Below are 12,527 nucleotides of genomic sequence, written 5' to 3' on the forward strand. Positions count from 1 at the left end.
GGCACGGTGCAAAAAGGCATGACGTGCAAAAGATTTTGATAGATGTCGAGGCAAAAGAGATATACGTTCGAGAAGTACCAACGGTTCGGTTCGTCGTGTGACGCCGATCACCGCTAATCTAATGAAAGCAAGATGATAACCTTTCGCCGTAATTGCGATGACAAGACCAGCAATAGCTCTGTTCTATACGCTACAAATTACAGCGATTAATGCGTTCAATTTCTCCAACTGCATTTAATATGAAACGGCACGCCGTCCGTTCAGTCTTAACGTTCTTCTGAATATAAAATTTATTTATTTTTATTTAATTAGAAAACACCTTACAGGCCCTGTCGAGCATTGAGTAAGGGGGGGGGGGGGGCAATGTAATAATGAGCTGTTGAGCACAATGGAAATAACTCAAAAATAAATCTAACACAACTGTACGGTGGCTGAACTAAAAAAACAAAACACAGCACAGAATGCACAAGCATAACAGCAAATAAGAGGAAGGAGATTAAATAAAAAGCGCGCACAGACGTTCAAGAAATATTTTACGATCGGTTATCGAGACGATTTCATCACCGGGAAGACCATTCCAGTGAGATATGGCACGAGGTACAGCAGATAAATAGAAAGCAGTAGTTTTACCAAAAAATGCGATTGAAGCTAAGATGATTATGTAATCTTGAGAACGTACGGGCGGGGGTTTTGAGGGGTAATATGCATGGCTTATCGGAATGAACATATTTGTGAAGTGGACAGAGCAATTAGCAACCTTGCGGCGGATGTCTAAGGGCTGCAAAGAAATATCGAGCTTAATCTGCGTTATACTGGAGTTCTTATCAAAATTCCGAGTGATATATCGGGCAGCTCTGTTCTGTATGCGTTCAAGCTTGGTTATTAAATATTCTTGGTATGGTGACCATACATTAGATGCAAATTCTAATTACGGCCGTACAAACGTCGGGGATGCTAATTTACGCACGTCAGCAGATGAATTTAGCAAGTTGCGCCTCAGAAAGCAAGCGTTTTAGATGCAACGCGATCGAGCGCCCTTGAGAAGTCCAGAAAACGGCGTCTATTTGTTGACGGTTGTTCATACTGAAGTGTAGATCGGTGGTGAACTCCAGTAACTGTGTTTAGCAAAATAGACCTTTCCTGAAGCCATGCTGTTTCTGAAAGAAGAAGTTATTTTTTTAGGTGCGAGTAAACTTGCTATACTCATACACTTTATTCGATGTAGGATGTACAAAAATACGGTGTTCCGCATTCTACACTTAGAGGAAACTACAGCTAGAGTCTCTTACAAGCTAAGAATTTAGCGGCAGCCGTTCCTGAATGGAAAGTCGCATTCATACGCCAGCTCCTAATTGCCTTCACTCAATTTTCGTCTTCTTGCGTTCACACCCCTCGTTTGCGCATTGGCTCATCCACTTAAGTCCGCTGCGTGCAACGGCTTGGGCATCATGTTACTACGTGCGCGAATTGGAGCCACTTTTCGAGAACGCTGCTATGCTGAATCGAGCCGCCAAATAGTGCGTGCGTGTATACAATTGAACACGCTCGTAATATCCTCTTTAAGTATGCCGAAACATCTTTCGTATACGAACCTTCCTGTCGCGATGAGCATCTGTTCTTTTGTGCAACTGTATGTCTACTCCCAGCTGCAACAATTGGCCGAATTTGTCTCTCTGCTTTGGAATTTCTCCGCATGAGTGCTGTCTTATACGTGGATCAAGATGCGATTCACATAAACGGTCAGCCCAGACCCGACTCACATAAGAGGTTACTATATAGCGATAGGAGGAGGAGGAGGATGAGGAGGAGGAGGGGAGGAGGAGGAGGAGGAGGAGGAGGAAGAAAAGGAAGGTGTTAACTACTGGTGGATCTGGACACAGCGGCAATTGCTAAGCCCGAGCCTGTAGTTTTAACGTGCGCGGGGCGATAGGTAGAAGCTTCAATGTTATAGGTGCGGCGTGAGCAGGTTACGTATCACTAACGCTACCAAGAGATATCGACGAGCCAGGAAGAACGAGCTATAGGCCAAATGAAGCACACGTATACGATGCCTCCGATCCACAATGTCCACCTTGCACCCATGGACTGAAAGATCCTTCTACGTCGAGCGATCGGTGACGCTTTAGCAAGTAAAACTAATCGTCACCCCTCGCCCAACAAAGCGGCATCACTAATGGTAGATACTACTGGTTCCTACCACACTCCGACACGATTTCAGAGGTGCGAGCCCTCTCAGGATTAGAGCTAGAGAAAGTCTGCCTGAGACGAACGTTCAGATCCTCCTGCAGAGTTATCAGAAGAGCCATATGTCTTTAGTTGTGTCAAATCTTGATCGCGAGTTCGGCGGGTGAGAGTGCATGAGAAGCGCTCCGATCTGGAGCGCGGCGCTCTTATTGAACCAAGAGAATGTGTTCCGACCATTCGATTTCGTCCAGTAGATTGTAGAGCGCGCCGCCAGAGCGCTTTAGCGCCCTCGACACGACCACTCGAATGTATTGGAATGTATTGGGACACGACCACTCGAAAGTGGTTTGGGATGACTATGAGAACGTACTATGAGAACGCTCTGCGTTTCAAGCCGTCCACAGAATGGTTGTGCTCTTCGACGAACACTACCACGGGTGTGACAAGGTGAGCACTTTGGTGGCTTGACTGGCCTCTGTCTCGGCCTTGGGACGGGTGCCTGACAAAGTGCAAGTACCACTGTCCTATCGGACAAGGCGGGCTATATACAAAGCCAGGCTTCAGACGCACAGCGATACATCGACTGCGCGCGTCACCACGAATGTTCACGGTGCATTTGATACTGGGCGAAAAGCCAGGAGCCTCGTTGCGCGTAGTATTGCATAGCTGTCTATGTCGCTGATTCACATTTCGGGTGAAACGGCAATTTTCTGGCCAGTTGTAGTCTTTGTCAAAAGTTTCCACGCCACTGAGTGCATAACTGTACCTGCTAACGGACCGCCGTGCGAGCGCGCTTGTCGAACTCCCACTGTTCCAAAGCGCCAGAGAGAGAGGGAGAGAGAGAGAGAGAGAACGCGAGAGACAGATAAAGAAGGAAAGGCAGGGAGGTTAACCATGGCCGCGTCCGGTTGGCTACCCTACACTTGGGGAAGGGGACAGGAGCAAAGAAAGATAGGAAAGCCTCAAAGGATGAGACTGACAGTGTTCCTCTATATAGGATCAGCTTCGAAGCGTCATACGCACAACAGGATCTTTGCAACACAGCCTAACGACCAACTATGTCAATCGCTCAGTGCTTTCGAAACATTTTACAAAAGCTCACATGTTACTGGTACATTTTAGGGATCTGCATGCAGCACTGCGCTTACAGGTTAATTTATGCACCTTGTTAACCACCAACAACACATAAGCGAAGACTACATCGACTGCTCCCATTAATTTCCGTATGGCGGCAGTACGTTCAGTTGAAGCTGTTCGGATGAATGTAAGAGCATAATGCGAGTGTGAGCTGCGAGCAGTTGAGAGGTAAACTTTCGTTTACCTCTCAACCAGTATAGTATAGCCGCACCATAGCCGCAACAGTATAGTATAGCCGCACCTACCCTCGTGCAGGGTACCGAACTCGACACTTACATCTGGTTTGTCTTCCTGCCTCAGGTATTGTCTGCCTCTTTTTTCCCTATTAGGTTGCTGTCGTTAATAATAAATAACCTAGTTGTCTGCATGGAAGACACGGCAGTACAAGCAAAGAAACTACGTCGTACCTCCAAAGATCACTAGCTGCTTGAGTGTTTCTCACATTCGAGGCCAGAATTAGTTGCAGCGCACTTATTTCTCTCTCCATCTTTCTTTTTTTCTGTTCTTGGCTACTGTGATTGCGTATGGAGAGATTTTAAACCAATATAAGTAAAGTGTTATAACCGTTTTTCTCTTTGGGTAATAACGGTAACACCTCCTGAGGCAGCCCGGCGGCTACTTGCCGACAACGCTTAATGTTCTGCAGTCGGCGGTACCCCAGGAGCAGAGTGCAGCCCCCGTAAATATTGTCGCACGCCTTCGGTCACGTTAAGGCCGAACCCCATTCATCGTGATATGTACTCGTAGTCGCAGCAACATTTACAAGGAAGCAAGATGCGCTATACAACAGCTGGCGAAGCGGCACCACGACAGGAGTCCCGCCCCACCCTTTTGCCTTTTAGGCTAATCACCTTCTCACCCTCAGGCCAACTCTCACTCGCGCAAAGCGTACAGGGCAGGGTCTGTCTCTCTCGTGCGAGACGCAAGTGACGACACGCCCAACGCGGGACACTGGACATGCACGAGGCCCGTTCCTTTTGACCTCACATTACAGCGAGGGTTTGGGACGCGCCTGCTATCGCAACACCCCTCTTGCCGACGCTCGCTCATCGAGCTTGGTCTGTGCCCCGATATCGTGAGGTGACCTCCAAGGAGGTGAGAGTGCATTAATGTGAAGAGAGCCTTGTGTGAAGAGTGCGCGGCCGGTTCCGCATCGAGGTGCACACCTCGCGGCGCCGTTTTCATTTCTTCCAAGTGTACGACCGGAGCGAGATATCGCGGTCATATCGCGGGCTCCGCTGCAGCGACGCAGAACGGCCGCCACGGTTCCACGAGTACAATGACTTCTCTCCATAGCCGGCCCGAGCGAGTGGGCGAAGCGAGCGCACGGTTCCCCTCGAGCGAGCAAGATCGCCGGTTTGCCGCCTCCCGCTGTCGTCCGGCGGTGAAAGTGCCGCTCTTCAAGCCCCAGGCCTCTCCGTCGTCGTCGTCGTAGCGAGTATACATGTTCTCTCCGCGTTTAAACGCGTTGTCCCGTCGCGAAGCCGAGAGTTTACGTTATTTTTAGAGCGCACCGCGCGTCTACCGCGGAAGAGGAGAGACGGGCAGAGTCGGGGCCCTCGAGGACGAGCATAATGCTCACGTGAACCCTCCCCCCTTTCCCTCTGTGCGTCCCACGGAATTCGCACCTCCGTAAAACGTCGACCCATTCTTTCGGGGCAGCGCCATCAGCTCCAACACGTGAAAAGAGCCTGCCTCTGTTCCCGGACACTATAGTTCAGCCCCTTGCAATGGCGGTCTCTTCAATTCGTTCTTAATTTTGGCCTCCTTTGTTCGCGCCGACGTGCGTCTTTCCAAACCCTGTGTTCCGTGTGCGAGCACGTCGGCCTTAGCGGCGGATAAGCTTACGTGCCCACAGGCGGGCGAGCGAGTGCGCTATCATGGACAACGACGCAGAGGCTGCAAGCACTGCATTCATCCCGCGTGCTGGATGTGCCCGCGGCTGCCATGTATCCTTTAACTTCCTACCGGCCAAAACTGTAATGCTGTATGCCATTTCTCGCACCCGAGCTGTCGTTTCAGTCTATGAAGACCTTACGTGTTGTTAAAAAACAAGAAAAAAAAAAGAAACGAAAAAAAAAAAAAAACATTCAGAGCTCTTCCACTATACGTGAAGATGGAAGACCAGCGAAGCTGTACTCACTGATAACTATATTGAGTTCTATATGGTTAATTGCTATATTAATTGAATAAAGACACATACACATAACTTCGTTGTTCTTATCGTCTTTTATTTTTTCTTTACTTTGTCACCATGGTAACGATTGCTTTGGATTCCCTGTGATATACTGCAATTGGTTGCCAATGTTTTCGCGCCCACCCCCGCTTCTGTTCGAGAAGGCGATCCTCACGTGCACACTGTTGTTCTTCATCGGTCACAGAGTGGCTATCCGACGTTACGGGTCCTTCGGACGGCACGCGTTCGGAGACTTCCCGTCGCCTTCGCGCCCATTCACGCTGTTGCACAGGCCGGCTCTCTTTCCATGCACGTTCTTCTTCTTCACTACGGACAACGCGCTCCCTGGCCATAGCAAGACCAAAGTACAATTGCTGATAACGTCGCTAGAGCGATGTCGACGTCACAAGAAAACGAGGCACAGACATTGGTGGGTACACAATGACGTTTTATTATTCAGCCATCCACGCCGGAGCCACGGAGCACCGCCGGCGCGCAGCAGGCTACTGTGGATTCAGTTTTGTCGACGCGACTTTTTTCTACACACCCTGTCGACACACGCACTTTTTGTCAGAACCTAGCCATATACAGCTTAGCTGTAAAGAAAATGCACAGACTCCATAAGGTTGAGGTGTAGACATTTATCTGCTCGGCAGAAGAGAGGTAAAAGTTCCTGGAATTAATTCGACAGAACACTCGTACAGTGGCACAGATATGGGTCACGTGAAACTCCACCTGACACTGCTAAGTTCAAGCGCAGAAGAAAATATTTTTGACCGAAAATTATTCGTTAAGTGGGTCCCCTAGTGTGTTCATGCCACAATGTGAATTCCTCCAGTGCAGTGTTAGAGAACGTAAGGCTGTGGCATGTGTGCAGTCAATATCAAGACGACAGGCTGTAAATATATGCGCAAAGAGTACAGATGAACGGCTTCTGTTCACGCCACAATATCATATGTAGTTTGGTAGCGCAGGGGCTAATTACGTCGATGTCTAAGTGAGCACGGTGCCCAGCAATTAGACTATATACTGGGGTAGCATTGGTTTCCTATATAGTATGGCAGCAGAGCGCGGCATTACGCTACGTGCTTCAGTGTTGCTCGGGAAGGCAGCGGGCCCGCAAACGCGTCCCGCTCTAGATCGCCAACAGCCTAAACACCACCACCAAACACACCCCGACGTTACACATCCGCATCTTATTAAATTCACTAAATACTAACCGCACTTGTTGTTTTCGGCTAAAAATCCTCCGCGACAGATGTCAACACATTGTCACTAGCGGGGGTATCACGGTTGTACGCTTTCGGCCGCTTTTCCAACGTAGTTGCCGCCATAGAGCGCTCAGCGGGACACCCGACACAAATTTGATAACTAGCGTCTCGAGGATGTCAAAAGTCACGATGTCGTGAGTTGGGTATCTTTAGAATGTGAAGTGTGTGACCTGCTGGTCTCTTCTAGCACCATTACATGCCCCGTATTTAAGTGAAGAAGATGTACAACTGTTCTCGCGGAGCAAGTTTAGCTTTGTCGTTTGTCTATTTGTTAACCGTTTTACAAAGCGTACGGAGCATAAGCACATGTAGCTTGATAAACGTGGTGAAGAGAATCCAGCTTGTCGCGCTACGAACTTAGCACGTTGCCATCTCTCCTTTAGGAATTTTACAATACAGCACGTGAAGCTCGTTGTTCGGCATGTGGAAAAGAGAGGGAAATGGTCGAGATATACAATGAATCGCTGTTGACGTTTGGTTCCATGTGCTGTTTTTATTTCTTCCAGCGAATACAAAGTGCAGCTATTGTGCGATAGTCTGTTTTTATATGGTTTCTATAAGATTGTCTAGATTGGCCCGCGCCACATCACAGATATTCGTGGCAAGGACTGTATATGCACACCTCTTTTTTCACATTACCGTGATAGACTAAAATCGCTGAAAGGCTGTGTAAAGTCAGAGAGCCATGAGATGGATGGAACTAGCTAGCATGCTATCTTAATATACGAGTATATGTGGCTGTACGGTCATTTTGACTTATACATAGTTATCTCTTGTGGTCATATAGGGCTTCATGATATTCGACGAAGAATAAGGGAAGTAGAAGGGCGGTCAACGTGACATCTGTACTTGAAATCATTTATTTGCCATCAACATGGAAAAATGAAACGAAAGCTGCCGATGTTCTCAAGCGTGGGCACCATGTTCCAGTTGCGCATCGGCTCGAAAACTTCCAAAATGAATGTCGTTATGTACAAACATCACACCACCAAACGTCCGAGGCGCTTGACAGTGTGGCTGGTAGAACCACCAAACATTCGTCGAGATGCAGCAACAGCACGGCGATTGACGGACAGAGTCTCGGTTACCTCAAAGTCAGCACACGGCGATCACAACAGGCGTCGTACTTCAGCGAATGACCGACGCGCACAATTTCACTCCTCTACGTAGAGTCTGTGCCGTCTCCTGCTTTCCGTGGCTCGGTCGCCCTTCATGTCGACAGAGGACGGGATCAACATGATAGACCTTATCCACTTGGGGCGCTTCGTAGTACCTCCAGACTGCTTGCCCTTCATAGACAAGTGTAGAACCACGGGCTTCATGCCACGGTAGTTCCGGCCTCGGTGCTCCACGTTTGCGGGCCACTTACCCGAGTTGGTGGCCACTCCTCTGGAACTCTGCCGCGGCTTCGACGCCGGGAACACGCCTACCGTCTTCCACTTTGACTTGGACGGGTCGCGGCTCGCGTAAACTCCTCTCAGCCGCTGACTGCGTTGTTCTTGCTGCGGCCGCTGCTGCTGCTTGCCTTCCAGAGTCCTGATCAGTTCCAGCGGATCCTCGGCCTGCAACGCGGCACTCAACTTCTCGATAGGGAAGCGCTTGATGGTGAACCGTGGCTTCTTGGTGACACGGGCACTGGTGTAGCGAGCGGCAGCGCGAGCGGAAGACTTGGCTTTGGGCTGCGGGCGGTATCCTCGGGTGTTTTTTCTTCCCGCCGACACCAGGCGCGCGTACCCTACGGCTCTCGAGCCAGGGGGCGTCTCTTCGTACTCGGCGTCGTCCGTTCGGATGACGACAGGCGACCTGCCGTAGATGTCTCCTGGAGAGTCGAAGTCGTCGCCGATGTCCGGAGTTTCCGCCGCTGGTTCGGCGTAGTCGCCGCCATCGTCGTCGAAAGCGGCCGCTGCGGGGCCGCCTCCGTATCCTCCGGTTGGTGGAGAAGGCGGCCTTCGCGGAGACCCGTAGCTCGGCGGCGGCGGAGGCTCTTCGACCGGGGGAGGTGGTGGCGCGGCAACGGTTGGCCGAGAAGGCGGCCTTCGCGGAGACCCGTAGCTCGGTGGCGGCGGAGGCTCTTCGACCAAAAGTGGTGGTGGCGCGGCCGCTGGGGGAGGCTCTACCTTGGCGACCTTCGGCGGCGACCCGGGTTCCACGTTCACCACTCTGCCCTCCTCGCCGCCGCCCACGTTCACTACTCCGAAGTCCTCGCCGCCTTGGACGAGCACATTGCCGTCGACGTCCGTGGTGCCGATTGTCTCAACCACGTCAATGACGTCGAACATTCCCCCCATTCCCCCCATTCCTCCCATTCCTCCCATTCCCCCCATTCCCGTCATGCCGCCCATAGCGGGTCCTGGACCATTGATGTAAAAAGTGGCAGTTCCACCACCTCCTCCACCACGTCCTCCACCACCTTTGCCACCGCCTCCAAAGAAAGTCGCGGAGCACGCAGCACAGGACAGTAGCAGGAGCAGGCACTGCCGCTGGTAATTCTGAAAAAAAAAAAAAGTGCAGCGCATTTCAACCACCAAAGCTGCTCGGTTATGCATGATGGAACAAGCTCGCGGTGCAAAGCTAAAGGGCGTTAATAATGTTTAGCACAGAGTGGGCGCCGCTATTTATCGTTAAATTCGGACAAAAAGACGCGGCAATAGGTGCACACAGATTGCTCCTAGCTCCACTAAGTCCACACACTTGGCGCCGACACCCCACTGGTGTTGCTCATTACGACTCCTCGAAAGCAGAAGCCACCAGAAGTGGAGAAGCTCCTCATGTTTCCGCTATTCCCGAATTCTCGGCACTTGAAGAAGACGGCAGGTAAAGAGCTGCGTATCCAAGTGGTACCCGACGGCCCATTGTACACCAGTAAGCGACGAAAGCGCTCTGGCAGGCGAAAGTGTCGGTCGTCTGCATCACAACGGAGTACCTACCGCTCCCATGGTCCCGAGAGATGCTGCTGCTCAAGCTGCACCGGAGGATCAGCGACGAGTGACTCCCAGCTGGGTGCCGCAGGGTGCCTTATACGCGACCTAGGAATGCGGACGCCCCTCCATAACAGTGCACGATCCGGCCGTGGCATTGGAGGCGCGCGCGGCGCCGTCGTGACGAGCCACATTTGACGCGGCCGCGCAGGAAAAATAAGCGCGCCCGCCGTCGCGTCGAAGCACCGACGCTTCCAACTAGCGCGTGTTGCCTCGCACACCTTTAGTATTTTTTTTTTCTTCTCTGTAACGCGAAAGTGCAAAGTACATCGCGCCGACGCGGCAAGGCCGAGCACCAAAGGAAAAAGGCGGCCGCCTCTTGTTCCTTTTGTTTTCTTTATAATCTGGTGTTGCTCTATGCGTGAGCATACTGCTCGCTATAACCGCCTGCCGGGGTTAGCAAGGGTCGTCGGAAGAAAGGAGCACTCGCTGGATCGTTCACTCTCTCCCTCTCCTGCTCTGGGATCGAGGCTCCTTCCACACGTCTTGAAAGCCGTTGTTACGGCTTGTTCGGGCGCTCTCGCGAGCCGGCAAGGCGCTCTCGGAATGCACCGCCGCGCGGCCCACCCGCTTCGACGTCGGATCACCGCCCCTATATCCCCACGTCTATCTTTAAGTTCCGTGCAGCCACGCGGAGATATGCAGCAACAGCGACACTACCTGCTGGAACGTAAGAACTTGACCAGAATCCCAGTACCCTGCCTCTCTAGTCGATGACTTGTCAAGAACTTAGACATGGCCTTGGCGTTTACACTCAGAGACTTCGAGGGTTTTTCACTTATCCGCCTACAATGTGGCTGCAATGGGCTACTCTTTGCCGCCAAGACGGGGGCCTCCGTGGCAGAGGCATTCAGCTTCGCAGACACTGCACGCAACGAACAAGCTCTTTCGACGCTGCTCGAGAGCGGTCGTGCATCCGGCGTGGTTTCCGAATGGCGCTTCGCGCGCCGGCGCGAGTCCGAGCCGCGCCGTCAACAGCAGAACTGGGTGGTCCCCTTCTCTTCACCCTGCACTTTCCTACAGCCCTCAGAGTAGAGAGGAAGCGGCACGTGGTACCATTATCTGGTTGGGAGGCGCATCGGCGGAAAGACAGCGCCGTCCCATGTTGTCATCGTTGAAATCGCCCGGGCGCTTGACGTTTACGTCTTTCTTCCAGGAGCGCTCCGCGGAACCCCCGACGCTGTGGTGGAATGCGTGCAAAGTGCATGGACATGAACGCTTCGGTGGCCTGCGCCGGCGTCCTCACAGGGAGGAACCGCCTCTCCAAGGTCGCCTTGCGCGCTTCATTGTTGTCCAACGAGGCAGAGAAAGTTGCGTGCTTTGTGGACCACCGCCGCGCGGCGAGCAGTTCGGCGGGCGGACGACGGCAGGTCACCGAGCGGTCCTTCGCGCAAAAAGCGACTCCAGTCAGGCTCGTCGTGGGACGCGCTATACGGTCTGCTGAACTCAGCGGATGAAGACGTGCGCGCGGGCTGTCATTAACCATCCCAACCGAAACGCGTGCTGTGCACATACGATCTCGATTACGGTTCCTCTGGCCAGTGCGCGACCTACATCGAGCATCGACTCTCTCTTTTCTGCAATGCCGGCACTTTGCTCTGCCTCATCATCGAGAGTGACGTTTTTTGACTGAGCATGTGCGAGGGATGGAAGGCGGATGGGAACTATACTGTGTTTACAAGTAGTGTATGCCCCGGGCCCCACGTTTGGTGCCAAATGCGGGTAGTGCGTTACTGGGTCTGGGCTGCATATGACATGCACAACGGCAGTTTTGTTTTATACCAAGTCGACAATGCCCTCAAGAATGTTGGTTACACCGACTCGGTGCGTGCATTTCTCACGCAGGCACATGCACCATGGACGACGTATGCAGTTGTACGCTTGAACAACAGCCCAGAGTACGCTACGGAGTAACAGCTAACTTTGAGCTAACTGGTGATCAAACAACACTAGGCTGTTGAGCTTTAATTAGCACATAGAAAGTTAGAATTCCACGGTGTCTCCATCGTGACGAGCCAAAGCAAATCAAGCTCAATCCTTTCTAAAGAACTGCATCTTGTGCGCAAGTATTATTTATTGAGTTGTTGGTGGACTGCCTTGTATTAACCAAACATGCCCCCACGAAATATCTACGTTTGATGCGCCTCATTACATAGTTCACGCACATATTTGCCATGAGAAGCCCGCTTTGCCTGCCGTGCACGTTTCGCGAAATTTTCCAGTGATAATGCGGTGCGTTTAGCCATAGACTAGCTCATTATCCGCGGCATTATATGTTTTTTTTTCGTTCCCGGGTGGAATGGTGGTAATGCTATCACGGCACTCGAAAGTTTGACAGCGAAGACATAAAATATAACTGGAGCTTAAGCAGGAAGAAGGCATGTCTATTACTACTTTAAGCGCAGTCCTCTCATATTTTCATTTTCGCGCATCAGTATACTGAAGCGGCCGCACAGAAGTACTCTTCGGACCTGCCATAGCTAACTGTGCCAAAGTTCAAGATTAATTTCAGGAAACAGAGATAAGTTTCCGCGAGCAGATGCGGTGAAGGCATTCCCAGTGAAAAGGAGTGCATTCTTTCCGTCTTTTTTTGCCTGCTTGGGCCTCAATTGTGCTTGCGTGTGGCGTGTACGGCTGTTGGCCTAGCATCGCCTTTTCCTCCCGAGCTGCAGTGGCTTCGCGGACGCCGAGGTACTATCCTCTAAGAATGGAAACAACGCTGAGAGAAACGACCAATACCTCTTTTTTTCCGCACTGGGAGAGATTAAGAGAAACAGAGAA

At 51.5% G+C, this 12,527-nt stretch overlaps 1 protein-coding gene across 1 annotated transcript; it reads right to left on the reverse strand.

Moving 5' to 3' along the window:
* Positions 1-7,621: 7,621 nt before the first annotated feature.
* On the reverse strand, positions 7,622-9,858 carry LOC119448154 (protein enabled homolog). Its single transcript, XM_037711613.2, has 2 exons — positions 9,696-9,858; positions 7,622-9,257 (listed from the first exon to the last, which is right to left on the reverse strand). The coding sequence occupies exons 1-2, from the start codon at positions 9,702-9,704 to the stop codon at positions 7,923-7,925; spliced, it is 1,344 nt and encodes a 447-aa protein (XP_037567541.2). The 5' UTR covers positions 9,705-9,858; the 3' UTR covers positions 7,622-7,922.
* Positions 9,859-12,527: the final 2,669 nt, after the last annotated feature.

This window comes from Dermacentor silvarum, chromosome 4 (genome assembly GCF_013339745.2).
Source record: "Dermacentor silvarum isolate Dsil-2018 chromosome 4, BIME_Dsil_1.4, whole genome shotgun sequence".
In the NCBI taxonomy this organism is placed as follows: domain Eukaryota; kingdom Metazoa; phylum Arthropoda; class Arachnida; order Ixodida; family Ixodidae; genus Dermacentor; species Dermacentor silvarum.